The sequence below is a fragment of the Cervus canadensis genome, chromosome 21 (genome assembly GCF_019320065.1).
Source record: "Cervus canadensis isolate Bull #8, Minnesota chromosome 21, ASM1932006v1, whole genome shotgun sequence".
Classification (NCBI taxonomy): domain Eukaryota; kingdom Metazoa; phylum Chordata; class Mammalia; order Artiodactyla; family Cervidae; genus Cervus; species Cervus canadensis.
In genome coordinates this window covers 14953860-14974909 of record NC_057406.1, presented here as the reverse complement: position 1 = coordinate 14974909, position 21050 = coordinate 14953860, and the positions used below count along the sequence as shown (strand labels likewise).

At 45.0% G+C, this 21050-nt stretch overlaps 1 protein-coding gene across 2 annotated transcripts in view; it reads left to right on the top strand.

The window, feature by feature from the left end:
• The window catches only part of ANO2 (anoctamin 2), a 335456-nt gene that overhangs the window by 150748 nt on the left and 163658 nt on the right, over positions 1–21050 (top strand). For both annotated transcript variants that reach the window (XM_043441194.1, XM_043441195.1), the window contains exons 11-12: positions 10043–10177; positions 19839–19999. In XM_043441194.1, the coding sequence (XP_043297129.1) occupies positions 10043–10177; positions 19839–19999 (296 nt within the window). The remainder of the gene's footprint in view (positions 1–10042; positions 10178–19838; positions 20000–21050) is intronic.

Genomic DNA, 21050 nt, shown 5'->3' with positions numbered 1-21050 from the left:
GTGCGTGCATGCTCATCATTTCCGTCTCTTTGCGACCCCATGGACTATAGCTCACCAGGCTCCTCTGTCCGTGGGATTCTCTAGGCAAGAACACTGGAGTGGATTACCACTTCCTCCTCCAGGGGATTCTCCCAACCGAGGGATCGAACCCACATCTCCTGCGTCTCCTGCATTGGCAGGCGGATTCTTTACCAGTGAGCCACCTGGGAAGCACAGTCTGTCGGTGGAGATGGACAGAAACACGAATCAGCTTAGAAAACGCTGTTAAGTCAGGTCAAGTGTTATGAAGAGCAGTGTAGCAAGGGCAGAGGTCAGGTGCCCTTTGGAGTGGGGTGAACCCAGGAGGCCTTTCTAAGGAGCTGACGCCGGAGAAGAAATGGAAGAAGCGATGGCATGAATGTGAAAATGTGAGGATGGGGTTCCAGCTGCAGCAAAGGTCCTGAGGTGCAAGCTGGTGGGGTGTGTTTGAGGGACAGTAAGGACTCATGAGGTAGAGCCAAGAAAAAGGGGAACAGCAGGAGAAAACAAAATTGGGTTTGTTCCAAGGGGGTCAGGGGCTTGCGACCAGATCCCATAGGACCTAGTAGGTCATGTAAACAAGTTGGGGTCTCATCATGCATGCATGGGGAGGCATGGCTGCTAATCGAGGTCCACTCCTCCCCCACCCCGGGAGGAAATACACAAAGCAGTAGGAAGATGAGGGTCCGAACATGCCTTAAGTATTTCTCCTGGATTCTGAAGACGGTCCTGTTGAGGCTTTGGTATCTGGAAGCTCGGTTTGTTCCTGCCTTGTTTTTCTTGCTTCAACTTAACTTTCTCAGCTTTGACTTCTCTTCTGCCTGACTTCCCTTTTATAAAATTATTTTACTTTAGTTTGGCTGCGCTGGGTCTTCACCGCCACACTCCAGCTCTTGGTCGCATGGCACCAGTTTCCCTTGGTGCAGCACGCAGGCTTAGTTAGCTGCGTCAGGTCTTAGTTGCAGCACGTGGGATCTTCCTTGGGTCATGCATGATCTTTTATTGCAGTGCATAGACTCTCTAGTTATGGCGTGTGGGCTTAGTTGCTGTGTGGCTTGTAGGATCTTAGTTCCCTGACTAGGGATGGAACCTGAGTCCCCTGCATTGGAAGGTGGGGTCTTAACCACTGGACCACCGGGGAAATCCCCTGCCTGACTTTTCCACCTGCCACTTGCACCTCCCCTCTCTGTCTGCCCCTGGACTGGACGCCCTGCACATCTGGTCCTGGGTCCTCTTGGGTCTCTGGTCCCATTTGCCCCTCTGAACACATCTGCTACGTGCCTGTGATGGACAGCGTCAGCTCCGCCCATTCTGGCTTTGGTCGTGCATCCTGCCATCCTGGCCCCACAGTTTCCCTCACTCCGTAGACTGCTCTTTATTTGGAAACCTTTTAAATAAGAGGACTTAGCAAGGGAGAGGGAGGCACTTGATAGAAGTGGCTCAGGAGAGCATTAAAGACCCCGGGCGCTCTGGTTCCCCAAAGTCCTTTTTCCCCGCTGGGACTTCTGGGCAGCTCCCATCCCGTTGGCCGGCGTCTGTGTTGTCTCCTAATGTCAGGATTGGAGCCAAGCCCCATTTTCTCAGCCACCGTGAGCCCAGCCCCTTTTCACTGGAATTTTTGGATTTCCCTCTTTTAAGCAAAATTTTCTTTCCAGAAGGGGCCCTTTCTTTGACCTCCCTGGGAAGGCTAAGAACTCAGAGTCTTCTGGCCTCGGATTGTTGATCAGAGGAGCCAGCCATGGTGTCTGTCGGCCTGTGCCTGGCAGAGGGGTCGGCAGCCTGGCTCCTGCTGTCTGCTTTGGCAGAAGGGTGATGATCTGACTGTTCTTCCCAACCTGGGGTCCCGCACACAGGGCTGGGTTCAGGCTGACAGTGAGAAGGCAGGTTGAGGGAGAGTCCTGGGGAACCTGTCATCCTGTGACTGGTAGGGACGGTCCTTTCTCATGGACATGTCTGTACTCACAGGAGAGAAGGGCCACGTGCTTGGAGTCCTGAGGAAAGAAACCCATCAACACCAGTTTTAAATAAATATTAACTATGTCTGCGAAAGTGCAAGTGTTAGTCACTTGGTCGTGTCTGACTCTTTGCGATCCCCTGGATGGTAGCCCGCCAGGCTCCCCTGTCCATGGGATTCTCCAGACAAGAATACTGGAGTGGGTTGCTATTCCCTTCTCCGGGGGATCTTCCCAACCCAGGGATTGTACTTGGGTGTCCTGCATTGAGCCACCAGGGAAGCCCCATTTAAACCAAAGAGAAGGTGACAGGAAGGACCCCGACACCTTCAACCGTTTTGCACCTCTGAATCCAATCTTAACACTGATTTTTAACTCACCTTGTAAGGTTTTGTGAGCATGAAATGAGATGCTATCAAGTACTTAATTTAGGGCTTGACCTGTGGTCCCTGACACGTGAATGTCCCTCCCCTTGTTCTCCTGACCCCTTCTCAACCACATCATCTCCAGGCTGAGGTATAGGAGAGGATGCTGGCAATTCAGGAGGCAAAACTATGCCAGCCGCATCTCTGGGTTTCAGCTGGGAGAGGCTATCGCTGGCTGCCTGGCTGCTTCTGCAGTCAGAAATTCTAGGCTGACTTCCAGAGAGTCAGCCGTGGTGAACTTTAATTAAAGGCTCAGAAATTCTTTCTGGAGTCCCTGCACCTGCCCATAATCCTGCTCAGGGTACCTGAACCTGTGTGCCTTTAATCCACCTCAAGGGGCAGGGAAAGCCTGACCACTCTTTGTCAGACCAGGAAGGAGGGTGCCCCACCGCCGCTGTGTCAGATGATGTGGGCTTGGCAGGAACTGAGAGCTGTAAATTACCTCTCCAGCTACATGGCTACCCCTGCCCCCGTCCCCCGCATACCCATCTCCGGCCCCAGTCTGATCTCCTGAGGATGGTGCCATCATCATGTGGCCTAGGTCATCGCCTCGGGGACCCTGCCGAATGCTGACCTCGGTCTCGGGCTGGTTACCTTGATCTGGAAGCCTTGTCTTTGGTTGGCCTTCTGAGCTGCCCTCAGATGACAGCTCCCCTTTCAGGGCTGCTGAACAGTCTGAGCCTGAATGATGATGCTTGCCTGATGTGGGTTACTTGCTGTCTGGCTTGAAGGCAAGAGAACGAGTAAGATGCCCTCCAAGGAGTCTGTTGGCCTGCGGGTTATAGGGCATGTGGTATCTTGAGCCATTTCAAAGCCAAAGTATAGTATACAGACAGAAGGATATATGCACGAAAAAATATACAACTCTTGGAATTTTTGAAAACTTGAGTACACCCTTACACCCATTACCCAGATCAAGGAAGAACATTATAGTAAGTCCCCTACGTATGAACCTTCAAGATGCAAACTCTCAAACATGCGAAAGTGCTTTCACATGTCCATCGACATCAGGCGTGAGTGAGCTGGCAGCTTGCCCTCCATCTCCTGTTGTTGACGAGCCTTCAGCTCCACCACCTCCCACCTCCTCTCCCTCCCCGGGTCAGTAACTCTTCTTGCCTGGCCACTCAATGCCAGCCCCTGCGTGCCGGCTGTTGTGCTGTCCTATTGTACTTTTCAAGGTACTGTACCGTGAGAGTAAAAATGTTTTCTTTACCTTTTGTGTCTGTTTTTTATGTGCTATTTGTGTGAAAAGTACTATAAGTCTATTACAGTACAGCAGTCTATAGTGTGTTAGTTGGGTACCTAGGCTAAATATTTGGACTTAGGAAAAGGGCTCTTGGAACAGAACTCGTTGGTATGTAGGGAACTTACTGTATTAACACCCAAAGTCCCCCCACTCTCACCCATTTCCCCTGTAGTCGCTGCCTTCCTCGGGCTAATAACCATCTGTATTTAACACAGTTATTTTGCTTTTGAACTTTAAAGACATAGAGTTATACAGTGTAATAATTTTTGTGTCCCTGTCTTCTTTTGTTCAGAGGGTGTGTGGTGTTGTCCCCGATGTTGTATGCTCTCATATTTTGTCCATTCTCCTTGTTGTATAATATTCTTTTGGGCAAATGTGTCAGAACATATTTATCCATTCTCTTGCTTAGGGCCATCTGGGTAGTTCCCAGTTTGGGGGATGTTATGAACAGTGCTGGGCTTCCCAGGTGGCGCTAGTGGTAAAGAACCCACCTGCCAATGCAGAGACATAAGAGATGCTGGTTCGATCCCTGGGTCAGGAAGATCCCCTGGAGAAGGAAGTGGCAACCCACTCCAGTATTCTTGCCTGGAGAATCTCATGGACAGAGGAGCCTGGCTGGCTTCAACCCATAGGGTCACAAAGAGTCGGACACAACTGAAGCAACTTAGCACACACACACACACACACACACACACACACACACACACACACACACACACATATTCGAATCACTTTGCTATACACCTGAAACTAAAACAACATTGTAAATCAACTATACTTCAATAAAAACAATTCTGGATGAACTTAAAAAGAACTTTCTTATTTTATTATAGCACCAAATATTCAATGCTATAAATTTCTAAGTATTACTAGCATTCTAAGTGTGATGGCATCCCACAAATTTTGATATGTGTGTTTTTATTTTCACTCAGTCAAAAATATTTTCTAATTTCCTCTGTGATTGCTTCTTTGACCCCTGGGTTACGTAGAAAGATATTGTTTAATTTCCAAATATTTGGGGATTTTTCCAGGCATCTTTCTGCTGTTTAATTTAGTTGTGGTCATGGTAAAACATTTTTACTGTTTCATTTTTTAAAAATTTGTTAGATTTGCTTCAGGATTGAAAACCTGGTCTATCTTGGTGACTATGTATTACAAAGAATGTGTTTTCTGTTGATTGATGGTGTGTTACATAGATATCAATTTGGTCAAGTTGGTTTGAAGTGACTGTTGTATCCTTATTGCTTTTTCTGTACTTGTTCTGTCAACTACTAAAAAGAAGTGTTGAAGCCCCTTATTTATACAGGAGGAAATATGTATTTATCCTTCTAGTTCAATTCTATCAGTTTTTTTGTTCTTCAGTTTTTGTTATTATGGACCATTTTTCAAGCTGTTCTGGAATTTGTTACAATATTGCTTCTGTTTTTTTGTTTTGGTTTTTTGGCTGAGAGGCATAGGGAATCTTAGCTCCCTGACCAAAGATTGAATCTGCAGCCCCTGCATTGAAAGGTGAAGTCTTAACCACTGGACCACCAGGGAAATCCTTAGTTCTATCAGTTTTACTTGCATGTATTTTGATGTATGCATTTGACATAGGTATTTCACTGTATGCATCAATATTTAGGATTATTTGGTCTTCTTAATGAATTGATCACTTTATGATTATTTGGTCATCCCTTTTATACCTCAGCTTTCTTTTCATTAGCATTGGCATGGTATGTCTTTTTCCATTCCTTTGCTTTCATTCTGTAAATGCCTTTATATTTCATGTGGGTTTCTTATACATTTATATTTAATGTAATCATTTATGTATTTGTATTTTAAATCTACCATATCACTGTTTGTTTCTACTTGTTCTGTCTGTTCTTTGTTCCTGTTTTTCCTCTTCTCATGCCCTCTTTTGAAATCTTATCATTCCACTTTATCTCCAGTATCAGCCATTTAAAAAACTTAGTGCTTGCTCCAGGGTTTACAAAATACATTAATGTGTCATATTTTGCTTTCAAATAATATTATACTACTTCACATAGAGCATAAGAGCCTTACAACAGCATACCTCAGTTTCCGCCCTCAATTTCCTCCTTCCTATATTTTGTGCTACTACTACATACATTTCACTTTAATGTCTATTGTGAACACCACAATATGTTGTAACTGGTTTTGTTCTATGCCAGTGTTTCTCAAACTTTTTTCCCGATTGTTTCTTTCCTAAGGCACTTTGTAGCCATTATTTTTTTCCTGAATTTCCTCTTCACAGTTAAAATCCTACATCAGTTTATGTTCTTTGGCCTTCTGGAAGCCTTACAAATAACTGTAATAACTAAGACAGTTTTCGGCTTCCAAAGAACTAATTTTGTTCCCTTGGGGGGGACAGTTTTGCCCCCATTGAGAACGATATTTTAGACAGTGAATTACCTTTTAAAAAGATAAGAAATAAGAAAAATGTCTTTATATTTACCATTATTTTTTACTATTTCTGGTACTCTCCATGAAAGATCTGTATATCTAGATTTTTAACTAAAGAACTTCCTTTCACATTTCTGGTTGTTCAGATCTGTTGGCAGTGAATTCCCTCAGCTTTTGCTTGCTGAAATAGTTTTTATTTTGTCTCATTTTTGAAAGCCACTTTCTTTCTGTATAGTATTCTAGATTGACTTTTTTTTTCATTCCATACTTTAAAGTTGCCACTTTCTTATCTTATGGCTTGCATAATTTCTGCCAAGAAATTGTGTATAAGTCTCACCTTTGTTCCTTTGTACCTAATACCCTCCTTTCCTCGTTCCTCCCGTCCCTCCCACTCCAGCATTCTTCCCTCGTGGCTCAGCAGGAAAGAATCTGCCTGCAGTGCAGGGGCCACAGGAGACCTGGGTTTGATCCCTGGGTCAGGAAGAACCCCTGGAGGAGGGCATGGCAACCCACTCCAGTATTCTGGCCTGGAGAATCTCCATGGACAGAGGAGCCTGGCAGGCTACAATCTATAGGGTCGCAAAGAGTTGGACATGACTGAAGCAACTTAGCACGCATGCACTACCACTCCAACTTAAAGGTTTCTTTCTTCCTATCTTTGCTTTTCAGAAGTTTGATTATGATGTGTCTAAGTGTGTGAGATTTTATTTTTATTTTTTGATCTGTTCTGCTTGGGGTTCCTTAGAATTCTTAGATCTGTTTTGTTATTTTTGATTAATTTTGGAAAATTCTTAATCATAATCCATGCAGATATTCCTTCTATCCTGTTGATCTTACTCCTCTGGGACTTCAGTTACATGTATGATACCTTCTTTGACACTGCCTGTAGCCCTTGATCGACAGATTCTATTTTCTTCTTTATTCTTTATATCTTAGTTTGGATAGTATTCATTGACTTGTATGCAAGTTTATTGAGTCTTTCCTCAGCTGCATTCAGTCACCTGCTAAGACATTCTAATGAAGACATTTTTCATATCTGATAAAATATTTTTGCTCTAGTATTTCCATGTTACACTCTTGCGTTTCTGTCTCTCTGTGGAAATTCCCAATTTTCTCTTTTGTATTAGATTCTTCCTTAACGTATTATTGTAATTACTTTAAAGTTCCTGTATGGGACATCCCTGGTGATCCAGTGGTTAAGAGTTCACCTTCCATTGCAGGGGGTGTGGGTTCAATCTCTGGTTGGGGACTTAAGATCCCACAGGCCTCATGGCCAAAAAATCAAAACATACAACAGAAGCAGTATTGTCACAAATTCAATAAAACTTTAAACTTAACTTAAAAATGGTTCACATCAAAAAAAAAAAAAAAAAGAGAGAGAGAGAAATCCCTGTATGATAATTGTGGCATCTAGATCAACTTTGGTTTTATTGATTTCCTCATTTCTTAATAGTTCATTTTTTATGTTTCTCAAGCTTTTTTTTTTTTTTAAAAAAAAACATTCATCTGTTTTTATTTATTTGGCTGCTCCAGCTCTTAGTTGCAGCGTGTGTGCTCTAGTTCCCTGACCAGGGATTGAACCCAAGCCCTCTGCATTGGGAATGTGAAGTCTTAATGGCAGAACCACCAGGGAAATCCTGCTCAAGATTTTTTTTTTCCTCAATTCTGAACACTGTGTTTGAAAGGACAGTAGAGACTAAGTAAATGGTGTCTATGCCCGGAAACAGGCTTCTGCCTCTCTGTCAGGCCTTTAGTGGGGGAGCGGGGCCGGTCCAGTCAGAGGTGGAGGTGGCTTTGGGTGCCGTTGCTGCTGGAATCACTCGTGCACCACGGACTTCAGATTCCTTGGTGGTGGGATGCTGTGACTGTGCTTCCTGGGGGTTGTTGTCGGTGTTCAGTCACCAAGTCGTGTCCGACTCTCTGCGACCCCGTGAGCTGCAGCATGCCAGGCTCCCTGTCCTTCACTATCTCCCTGAGTTTGCTCCAACTCATGTCCATTGAGTCAGTGATGCTATCTAACCACCTCATCCTCTGTCGCCCCCTTCTCCTCTTGCCCTCAATCTTTCTCAGCACGAGTCAGGTCTTTTCCAATGGGTTGGCTCTTCATATCAGGTGGCCAGAGTATTGGAGCTTCATCTTCAGCATCAGCCCTTCTAATGAAATAGTTAGGGTTGATTTCCCTTAGGATTTACTGGTTGGATTTCCTTGCTGTCCAAGGGACTCTCAAGAGTCTTCTCCGGCATCCCAGTTTGAAAGCATCAGTTCTTCGGCGCTCAGCCTTCTTTATGGTCCAACTCTCACATTTATTGTAGGGCACTGGAAATTGGTCCTCATGGTCCCTTTCAGCCCTTTGCCTCGTGGGGGGGTCTCTCTCCTGCCCTTCCCCAGCATCAGACTGCTGATTTTTGTTACCCTCTGCTTGAGGCTTTTGGTTTAAAAGAAAGATGGTTCAGGGAGATGGGTGAGCTTTCTTGCCTGTATGCATCTAAGGGGGCTCTCTCTGGCTCCTATGTTGTCTACAGTCCTTCTCATGAGAAGCCTGGTGGTCTTCCCATAGGATCTTGTGAATGAGTACAACCTCCTCTTGTGTCTGGAGTGCCCAGTTATTCAATCTGTCATGCTGACCTTTGCTCAGCTTCCAGTGTCTTAAAAATTTTTAGCTGTTCCTTCCTACTCACTTTTATGGTGACTGCCTTTTTGTCTCACGCCAACAAAACTGTTGTGAGTCCATTTTTCCTTGGAGGAGCTTGTCATTTTAAAAAAGTGCGGCTCATCTGGTTACCTGGCAACTTCTACTGTCTGATGGGCTCATGAAAAGTTTTGATTCACAGGTTATCTAGCTTTCTTTTATTGTTAGGATGAAACCTACATTTCCTGGCAGTTGTCTACATCCTAAGTGGAAGCAGTGCTCTGCTTGGTGGTCGATAAATAAGTTTTATTTGTTCTCCTTACTCTCTAGTCTTTAGATCAAAAGGTGAGCTGAGCTCCTAGTTCCCTCCTGCATTTTATGTCAGAGGCTCCTGAGAAATAAAATATACTTCTCCTCTGTGGATTGTGTTTTTCTCATCGAGCATCCATAATCAATATTCATCTAAGGGAAAACCCCTTTTTAGAGACTGAATGTGGTCATTTATTAACTGTATGATCTGGGGAACAAAAAGATATGGATGATACCTTTTCTTTTGAAAAGAAACCACTTTTTATTATAAAAAGGAATTCATGAAAAAATAGAGTTAAAAAATGCAGAAACATAAAAAAAGCAATAGAAACCACCCATCAGCTAAAGAAACCATGACCTATGTTTTATCTAATTTCTTCTAGTTCTTTTTCTATGACTGTATTTATATTGGTTTGCATACATCAGTGTGTGTGTTTTTGTGTGTGTTAGTCGCTCAGTCATGTTTGACTCTTTGTGACCCCCATGGACTGAAGGCCACTAGGCTCCTCTGTCCTTGGAATTCTCTAGGCAAGAATACTGGAGTGGGTTGCCATGCCCTTCTCCAGAGGATCTTCCCAACCTAGGAATTGAACCCAGGTCTCCTTCATTGCAGGCAGATTCTTTACCGTCTGAACCACCAGGGAAGCCCATACATCATTGTGTATGCCCCCAAATTTGTGTGTTTTATTTAAATAGTTTCAAAACGGTGTGTTTTTCTGTGGGTTGAGTGCTATGGCACTTATGAAACGCTGAGATGTTATTCACGTGTGTCTGGTAAAGATGCCAAAATTTATGGCATATTCTCAGTTTGCCGTTAGGGCTGGATTCCTTCTTGCAACTTCTTTCCACGAACAGGTGTGCGTATGTGATTCTAATGGAATGCGATTCGTTTCAGAAAACGCCAATTGTTGATTCCCTGTGCTGAGGTCCTCCCACCTTCCCCAGATAACTTCCGTCCCTTTCCATTTGTGCCGGCCCATCGTCAGGTTTACAGCAAACAGAGAGAAGGAAAGTCTATGATCTTCTTAACTCATGTTTCATTTTCTTCTTTTTCCAGAAAGTATTTTGGAGAAAAGATTGGACTGTATTTTGCCTGGCTGGGATTATATACATCCTTCCTCATCCCGTCATCTGTCATTGGGATCATCGTGTTTCTTTATGGATGTGCAACCATCGAAGAAGATATTCCCAGGTGAGCTGATTTTAAAGGCGAAGGCTCAGTTCCCACATGTCAGTCGTTCAGAGTGTCATCCCAGTTGCAAGGACATCGTACATTTCACACGTATCCTTCCAGAACCCCACCCTGTGTCCTCCTTCCCACTTCCTTTCCTTCTCTCCTGAGAGAGCGGGGAGCATCGGATTCTGAGAACAGCTCAGAGTCATGCTGAGTGTGGCCACTTCCTTCCCTGGTCAAACTCTTCTCCAGGACCAGGGTCTGATTGGGCAGGTAGAAGATAATTGGTGATAAAAGAAACTATGCCTGGGAAAAGTTTTTTTCCCCTCAATTTTGTGGCATTTTTCTCTCATTTTCCAGACACACCAAGTGTTGAGTGGCATTGGGTAGGGATGGCATCTGTGGTCAGCTACTGCTGGGATAGAATACTATGAATTGAGGACACCTCAGCCCTGGCTCTGGGAGTCAGAGACTGCAGGAGGTGACAGGGGGCTCTTGAAGATCCAAGAGATGGAACAAAGGCTGGTCCTGATGAGGAATAGAGATCCTACAAAAAAATAGACACTCAACAAAAGAACATCCTTTAGGGTGGACTGTTTTATATATTAGCTGTGAAACGGGGTACCTTGCTCCCTGACTTTCCATTTCCTCGGCTGTCAAATGGCAATACTAACACCTGCCTCATGGTGGTATCCTGAGGATTAAAGGAGACAGTGTCTGGCACCCAGCAAAGTATTCATAAACAATTCTTGAATGAACCAACACAGGCAGAAATAGAGTACAGGGGACAGAAGAGACACTTAGCCAATGTTTAGAATTTAAAGCTCTTGGCACCTCCAGAACTGTCCTGGCAAACTGAAGCATCATTTGTGTATTTTAATACTCTTGCAGTTGCAAGTGATAGAAATGCATGGAAACTAGCTTAAGCAAAAAAGGGAATTTATCCTCGGGGTTTGGTGGGGAGGCCTCAGTGGATCCAGTGGCTGGCACGTGGTTTGCCCAAAGGACTGTGGAAATAGGGATTCCTTCTATTTACTGGCTGTCTCTGATTCTTTCAAGTATTTCTTGTTTCAGTACAGAGTTTCTCCATAGGATGTGAATATTGCTGCTAGTAGCTCACGGGGTGTCACATTTTAAGAGCTTTATATGTGATTGATCCCAAGTGAAAAAGTCCTGTCGACTCCTTTTGGCCTAAGTGGCGGCCGTGGACCAGCTGATCATGCCTGGGGGGGTGGGGGGGCAGGGTGACACCGTGCCGCAGGGATTCTCCTTCAATAGCCTGGGGGATGGGGGCACTGGGCAGCCTGCAGGTGTCCACTGCAGTGGGGGGTGGTGATGGGGAAGTCAGGACCATCCTGAAGAAACGGGGAGAGCTGGGCTGTTTGAGGATAGCATGATAAGTGGTAAGAACCCGGTGGCTCTGTCCTTTGTGTCACTCTGTAGAAAAGCCCTTTCGAATTAGTGAAACTGGCGATGACATGTATGTAGTTAGAATAAAGCTAAATACCTTAGTATAAGCCCAGGGATTTGAATATTTGTGTATAGAACCCTGTCATCATCCATCCAGGATTCTTGACTGGAGTTCTGGGACCTTTGAGCTATGTTTTCAGGGCTGTGCCATCCACAGCATAAAGGAAGAAGGTGTGTGTGTGTGTGTGTGTGTGTGTGTGTGTGTGTGCGCGCGCGCGCGCGCACACACGTGCTCAGTCATATCTGACTCTTTGCCACCCCATGGACTGTAACCCAGCAGACTCCTCTGTCCATGGAATTCTCCAGGCAAGAATACTGGAGTGGGTTGCCATTTCCTACTCCAGGGAATCTTTCTGACCCAGGGATGAAACCCATATCTCCTGCATTGGCAGGCAGATTCTTTACCACTGCACTACTTGGGGAGTCCAAAGGAAGAAGGAATACACACTGCATTCCTCGTGTGAGTTGTATCAGTGCTGGATGGTTTTTATGTGCTGTGTCTTCGATCTTGAAACGATCAATGTTGTCAGCGATAGGTGTTCTTATTCTCACCTCAGAGAGATGGAGACATGGTCTCCATAGAGAGGCAGGGTCACCTAACTTCTCCAGCTTCAGCAAGTAATAGTTGTCAGGGTTGGGATTTTTTTTTAATTTGCCCCTGGTTCTAACCCAGATCAGTGAAATCACACTGATGTTTTATTTTTTTTTTAATTTTTATTTATTTATTTTTTTTTGTCATACATTGATATGAATCAGCCATAGATTTACACGTATTCCCCATCCCGATCTCCCCTCCCACCTCCCTCTCCACCCGATTCCTCTGGATCTTCCCAGTATACCAGGCCCGAGCACTTGTCTCATGCATCCCACCTGGGCTGGTGATCTGTTTCACCATAAATAGTATACATGCTGTTCTTTTGAAATATCCCACCCTCACATTCTCCCACAGAGTTCAAAAGTCTGTTCTGTATTTCTGTGTCTCTTTTTCTGTTTTGCATATAGGGTTATCGTTACCATCTTTCTAAATTCCATATATATGTGTTAGTATGCTGTATTGTTCTTTATCTTTCTGGCTTACTTCACTCTGTATAAGGGGCTCCAGTTTCATCCATCTCATTAGGACTGGTTCAAATGAATTCTTTTTAACGGCTGAGTAATATTCCATGGTGTATATGTACCACAGCTTCCTTATCCACTCATCTGCTGATGGGCATCTAGGTTGCTTCCATGTCCTGGCTATTATAAACAGTGCTGCGATGAACATTGGGGTGCACGTGTCTCTTTCAGATCTGGTTTCCTCAGTGTGTATGCCCAGAAGTGGGATTGCTGGGTCATATGGCAGTTCTATTTCCAGTTTTTTAAGAAATCTCCACACTGTTTTCCATAGTGGCTGTACTAGTTTGCATTCCCACCAACAGTGTAAGAGGGTTCCCTTTTCTCCACACCCTCTCCAGCATTTATTGCTTGTAGACTTTTGGATAGCAGCCATCCTGACTGGCGAGTATCACCCATGCCCCTCGGCATGTGGAATCTTAGTTCCTTGACCAGGGATCAGACCCTCAGCCCCTGTAGTGGAAGTGTGGAGTCTCAACCACTGAACTGCCGGGGAAGTCCACCATGGTTGAGATTTGACCTCTGTTGCCTCCTGGCTTTTCAGGTGACTCAGTGGTAAAGAACCCGCCTGCCAATGCAGGAGACTCAGGAAATGCAATTTCAATCTCTGGATCAGGAAGATCCCCTGGAGTAGGAAATGGTTACACACTCCAGTATTCTTGCCTGAGAAATCCCTCGGACAGAGGAGCCTGGCGGGCTACAGTCCATGGGATTGAAAAGAGTCGGACATGATTAAGCAACTGAGCATGCAGGCACATGCCTCCTGCTCCAAAGTCTTTGCTTTCCCCAGTAATCTGTGGCATCTTCCCCAGGGCTCTGACCCTCCTTGGCAGCCCAGGAGCTCCACGGCCCCTCCTGGTGCCTTCTCAGAGAACACAGCTCTGTTGCCCCATTATGATTGCTGGAGATTAGGGTCTCAGGTTGATCCAAACTGGAGGACTCGTCCCATGCACTGAGGACCAACAGTGCGGCGGGTAGGGAGTCCATGTGCTGGTTGATCAGGACTTGGGACTTCCGCCCTGGTTCCCCACATGGGAACGCATGTGATAGTGGCCACGGCAGCTGGAAGGGACCATGGTCTACACATGCTGCAAAGGCGTGTACTTGTGCACACGTGTGGGCTTTTATATGTGTGCAGGTGTACATGCTTGTACAATGAGATCATCATCATTGCAGATACATCACAATGCCTGTCGAGTGTGTGATGTTTTATAAACTATGGATAGCAGTCCATTAGTGGATTATAGAATCAATTTAATGGTTATCTTTTAAATGAACTAGAATAAGGGTCTTCCCTGGTGATCCAGTGGCTAAGACTCCAGTCTCCCAATACAGGGGGACTGGATTTGATCCCTGATTTGGGAACTAGATCCTACATGTTCCAAATAAGAGTTCACATACGGCAACTAAAAGATCCTGTGTGCCACAACTGTGACCTGGTGCAGCCAAGTAAATAAATAAGTATTTTTAAAAATGCAGTAGAATAAGACTAAAGGAAATCAACCCTGAATATTCATTGGAAGGACTGATGCTGAAGCTGAAGTTCCAGTACTTTGGCCACCTGATGTGAAGAGCTGATTCGCCAGGAAAGACCCTGATGCTGGGAAAGATTGAGAGCAGAAGGAGAAGGGGGTGACAGAGGATCAGATGGCTGGATGGCGTCATTGACTCAATGGACATGAGTTTGGCAAACTCCGGGAGTTAGTGAGGGACAGGGAAGCCTGGCGTGATATAGTCTGCAGAGTCACAGAGTCGCCAGATATGACGGAGTGGCCAAACAACGAAGAATAAGATAAGATAGAGTAGAATGAAATATAATTTTAGTATTCATCACGAGACGGAAGTATCAGAATTGTTTCATGACATTCAATTTAGTGATATAAGTGTGTTTATGGATAGAGAATATGTCTATATTTGCATAGTGGAGTCTGTTGTAAAATTTTTTGAACTTTTTTAACTTTCCAGAATGAAAATGTGTAAAATTAGCTGCTATAAAATTTGAAATTTTGATTCTCAGTTTTTCATACTCAGAATAGGGTATGGCCAACCAGGAAGGTGTGAATAGAAAAAGTCAAGCATATTATGAAGTAGTTTTTGAGAACTCCTCCTCAGTCATAATTGTATATCTATCAGAAGTCCAAGCTCCATGCCCGATGAACACTCACAAACAATCGATACCACTCCTTGTCAATAAAAGAACAGCCTCTAAATCCCAATACAGAATCCAGACAAATTCATACCCTTCGAGGGTTTATGTCTATCAGTCACTCCTTGTTGTTTTGTTGTTCAGTTGCCAAGTCATGTCCGATTCTTTGTGGACCCATGAACTGCAGGATGCCAGACTTCCCTGTCCTCCCAGCCACTCCTGAGCGATTAAAAACTTTCACCCTTACTGGGATTATTTTAAAGGTCTCCACTTTGGGCATCAGGCCTGGAATTTAGTATCTGTGTATCACTTTTTTAAAAAGTGTTTTGTTTTGAAAACCGTACAGATTCACTGGAAGCAGTAAAGATAGTGCAGAGGGGCCCAATGTACCCTTCATCCAGTTTCCCCCAATGATTATGTCTTATAAAGCCACAGTCCAGCATCAAAACCAGAAAAGTTACATTGCGTGAAACTTTAAATGGTACCTTTTATCGCCAATAACTTTGATATGTGAGTTAGATGCTTCATTTAATAGTATTTCCATATGTGCGTGATATGTCTAGGAACCTTCGTCTGCTTAGCAAGGAGTTGGTTCCGTTTGTTCTCCATTTGCTTACATGCATGGGAAAGGCTGGAGCTTTTTTTTTTTTTTTTAAAGGTGATTAATCTAAACCACATTTTAAAAAAACTGGTTACTTTAGAGCTGAGATCTTAATAGCAGATGTTCTGTCTGAATTTCTTGAATAATTGCCTCCCTTTGTGGCTAGTAGAGCCCTATATGTCACTGGACTTGTGAGCGGTGGGTCACTCATTGAGAACACCACCCACTCCGGGGTCTTGGTTCACCTGATGGTCAAACCATTCATCAACCTTCTTCTGTGTCCGAGAGAACATGATAGATTGAAGAAACACGTCATTGGATTTATAGCCACTGTGGCTTCTAACTAAGAATCTGTGGATGATGCAGCTAGTGAATGACCCAGACCTGACTTTAGTGAATGAACCAGACCTGACTTCAGTTATTGGGGTGTCTCCCCCTCTTTCAGCTTGTCTCAGAGACTACAAAGTCCTTTAATGTCATCCTAAGGCAGAATTTCTCCAGAATCTTCTTCCAGTTGCTTGCATCAAAAACTCAAAAGATGCAACAAAAAATCACCAACCCAATACATACAGAGCATTCTGACTTCAAACCTAAATGATGTGGGAATATCCATGCTAGCATGGCTGCCATTTTGTACAAATGATTGTCAGTTGACTGTATTCTAATTTTAAAACCATTTATGTACACAGCATTCACATTTCAAAGTACTCTGTACCAAGGTGGTGCTAATATTTTTTTTTTCCCCTGACCTTTTAGCATGGACTAGTTCTGATTGAGATTAGGTTTTCTAGGATTATCCATCTCCTTGTATATATGTAAAAAATCTCCTCCATGACAAAGATTTGAGAAGCAGTGGCAGATTTTATTTTCTTGAGCTCCAAAATCACTGCGATAATGACTGTAGTCATGAAAATAAAAGACACTTGCTCCTTGGAAGAAAAATTGTGACAAACCTAGACAGTGTATTAAAAAGCAGACATATCACTTTGCAGACAAAGGTCTGTATAGTAGCAGCTATGGTTTTTCCTGAGGGCTTCCCTCATAGCTCAGTCCATAAAGAATCTGCCTGCAATGCAGGAGACTCGGGTTCAATTCCTGGGTCAGGAAGATCCCCTGGAGAAGGAAATGGCAACTCTCTCCAGTATTCCCGCCTGGAGCATCCCATGGACAGAGGAGCCTAGCAGGCTACAGTCCATAGGGTCACAAGAGTCAGACATGATTTAGGGACTAAATCGCCACTGCCATGGTTTTTCCGATAGTCGTATATGGATGTGAGTTGGACCATAAAGGTGGCTGAATACCCAAGAGTTGATGTTTTTGAACTGTGGTGATGGAGAAGACTCTTGAGAGTCCCTTGGACAGCAAGATCAAGCCACTCAATCCTAAAGGAAATCAACCCTGAATATTCATTGGAAGGACTGATGCTCCACTACATTGACCACCTAATTCGAAGAGCCAGCTCATTGGAAAAGACCTGGATGCTGGGAAAGAGTGAAGGCAGGGGGAGAAGGGAGCAACAGAGGGTGAGATGGTTGGTTGGTGATGAATTTGAACAAATTCTGGAAGGTAGTGAAGTATAGGGAAGCCTGGTATGCTGCAGTCCATGGGGTCGCATAGAGTCGGACTCGACTTAGTGACAGAACAGATAACGGCTCAGAAGCAAAGCTGTTTGCTGGACTTTGTGCAAACTGACAAGTTTTCCGTATGAATCTGTTTTCTAATCGGCACTCTCCTCCTAAAAGCACCAGCTCCTCTACCAGGCAGCCATCACGTGTCTGGCCCAGAAGACTTCAGTCCTGCTCTCCAGTTACCAATAAACACATGCCCAGGTGAAGTCAGCATGGCTGAACTTACTATTAAGAAATTACTATTTAATATTGTCGTCGTGAGTGAGTCACCGATCTTGACACTTGCCAGTGGAGTGCTCAGCAGCAAGTCCGTGGAGGAGCTGGGATTTATCCTGAGACCCAGAGTTTCCATTCTCTCACACAGAAGGACTTCCCTGCCGAGGCTCATTAAAAACGAGCCTGAGAGCTGGGACTTGACAGACGCCGACAGCCCTCGGTGAAACCTTTTGACTGCTTAGCGATGGGAGCTAGACACAAGCATCCAGCCGGCTTCTGGGTTTCATCTAAGCCCTTGGCTCAGGCATCCGGGTACCAGCTCCCTCAGCCGGCTGTCCCATGCTCGGTAGCGCCCTCTGCTGCGTCTTTCCGGAGAAAACCCAGCTGTGGTTTCGGCCTGTGATCCCTGCCTCCCCATCATGGGGTCTGGTCTCCTCCAGCTGCTTTGTGAGAACAGCCAGTGCTTCATTTTCGTGAAATCTCTACTCCTCCACCCTTTTCCCCCAAGTGATGAGCTGAGCCATCTACTCATCTCCGAGGGGAAATATCACACACCAGAGTGATGAGTTCATTCATTTTCCTACCGGACTGCAGTGTGGAGGGTTATTGGGGAAACCAGTTGGGGCTGAGAAATCCTTGGTTCTTATTTGCAAGCACCTGATGAGCCTGAAGTTATTGGGTCCAGCTGATCCACCTAACAAGTGAATGGAATTTCAAATATATGCACGAGTCCGGTAAAGAGAAATATACTGAAAATAAGTGAGAATAGATATGATGTTTATTTGACTCATGCTTTGTTCTCTTGGATTCTTGGAATCTAGACTTTGGGAGAATTTACCTTATTCTTCCTTGGTGGCCTCCCTGGATTTCCCTGGTGGCTCAGACGGTAAAGAATCTGCTTGCAATGCAGGAGACCTGGATTCGATCCCTAGGTTGGGAAGATCTCCTGGAGAAGGGAATGGCACAGTCCACTCCAGTATTCTTGCCTGGAGAATTCCATGGAGAATTCTTGCCCAGGTTCCATTCCAGAGGAACCTGGAGGGCTGCAGTCCATGAGATTGAAAAGAGTCGGACACAACTGAGCAATTAATACACATCTTATTCTTCCAGCCTCTCGCATCCCATTTTGTGGTTAGGATAATTCTAATTAAGTTGAGGTTACTAATCCATCTTCTCCAAACAGTCGCATGGCTGATTCACTTAGAAGTTGGGCTTCCTCCCTCCTGACTCCATTCTTCTTTACATGACTTCTCCTTCTGGGAGGAAGACCTTGTGCTGGTCTAATGGTATGCTCATGTTGATTCCTCCATGTGACCATCCTAATACACGAATGAGATAGCTCATGCTTGAATGAGGATGATAAACTCTGACCTCTGGTGGGTGATTTATTCATAATTGTTGATGCTTCCCATCAGCCCCGTAGCACATGTGGATGGGACTTTATACAGCACTGGACTTCCCTCGTGGCTCAGATGGTAAAGAGTCCACCTGCAATGTGGGAGACCTGGGTTCAATTTCTGGATTGGGAAGATTCCCTGGAGAAGGGAACAGCTACCCACTCTAGTATTCTTGTCTGGAGAACCCCATGGATAGAGGAGCCTGGCGGGCTACAGTCCACAGGGTCACAAAGAGCAGGACACGACTGAGCAATTAGCACTTTCACTCTTTCATACGGCACCATCCAACGCACAGCATAACTGATACGTGGTCACTCACTTTCCATTGAGTCACGTCTAGTGATGGCTTCCATACCTCCAAAGGTAGCCAATCCATTTTTTAAATATTTTTTTCACTGGAGTATAAGTGCTTTACCGTATTGTGTGAGTTTCCGTGGTACAGCAACGTGAATCAGCTGTATGTAGACATATATCCCCTCCCTCTTGATTCTCCCTTCCACCCCCCGCTCCCCATCCCACCCCTCTAGGTCATCACAGAGCACGGAGCCGAGCTCCCCGTCTATCCAGCAGCTTCCCACTAGTTATCTCCTTCATACAGGGTGGTGTCTATCTGTCTGTGCTGCTCTGTCCATTTGCCCCACCCTCTCCTTCCCTCCTGGGCCCACAAGTCCATTCTCTAAGTCTGTGTCTCCATTCTTTCCCTGAAAATAGGTTCATTTGTATCATTTTTCTAGATTCTATATATATGCGTTAATATATGACATTTGTTTTTTTCTTTCTGACTTACTTCGCTCTGTGTGCTTGACTCCAGGTCCATCCACATCACTACAAATGACCGAATTTTATTCCTTTTCATGGCCAAGTAATATTCCATTGTACATATGGACCACATCTTCTTTATCCATTCATCTGCCCACCCATTTTTAAAGAAAAGATACTAAAAACAGTACTCCCAAGGGAAAGAATCCAAGCCCAGCTCTCCTATGCTTTGCTGATGCAGTTACTGAGGCAGCCAGGGATTTCCAAGTGGGAGGTGTTTTGGGGGTGGTGGACATGGGGAGGGTCCTGCTTGGAGCCCCCGTGACCCAATAGCCTCTGTCTTCTGCAGCAAAGAGATGTGTGACCAGCAGAACGCCTTCACCATGTGTCCCCTGTGCGACAAGTCCTGTGACTACTGGAACCTCAGCTCAGCCTGCGGGACAGCGCGGGCCAGCCACCTGTTTGACAACCCTGCCACCGTCTTCTTCTCCATCTTCATGGCTCTGTGGGGTGAGTCATCACCATGGGGCTGGCTTCCATGCAGGGCACTGTTAGATGGGCGCAGGGACCAAAGCCAATATTCTTTGGTTTACTTCCTCAGTATTTAATCCTTATATCTTTAGTAAAATTTTTATTTATTTATTTGGTTGTTCTGGGTCTTCGTGGCTGCATGGGCTTTTCTCTAGCTGTGGTGAGCGGGGGCTACTCTCTTCTTGTGGAGCATGAGCTCTTAGGCTCGTGGGCTTGCATCTGCTGGGCTCTAGAGCACGGGGTTAGTAGTTGTGGTGCACAGACCTAGTTGCTCTGTGGCATGTGGGATCTTCTCAGACCAGGGATTGAACCCGCGTCCCCTGCTCTGGCAGGCAGATTTTTTATTACTGAGCCACTACGGAAGCCCCTAGTCTTTATATTTTAAGAAACATTTTAGGGACAATAGATTTCTCTCCCTTACTCATACATGGGACTAGAACTAAGAATATCCTCTGTAGCTTTATTTTACATATATGTATATATGTATATAAGAGGTGGAGTAATCTTATATTAATCTCATATAGGATTTGTTTGGAAATTGAACCCATACATGCTTTGAAAACCCCTAATACACTCATAGGCACCTCCAGGTACATCTCCTAAGATGTGCAAGTCCCAGATGTCATTTGGTGTCACACCTGGAGTCAAGGGGTGACTGCCACGGTCACAGGGTTAGCTGGGGACAAAGGCGGGCCTAGACTCGTCTCCTATCTCTGCGTTCAGTTGCAATTTCCAGGACACCGCAAGTGTAGACTGCAGAGATTTCACTTAATGCCAAAGAGATGTTTTCCATCTTCCCACCAAAGGGATTTGTGAAGGAAGGAACAAATAGTTCCTTCGATGTCCTCCTCCTCTCTCCCCCACCACCCTGCCCAGAGTCTTGGGGTAATAAACTTTCTCTCGGCCACAGCCATCTGATCATAAACAGACACACAGACGCACACATGCACCCTTCTGTTCTTAAAAACTGGAATATCCACCCCTGTGGTCACTGAGCATTTCCAAGAAGACATACCCATGGGTATCATGG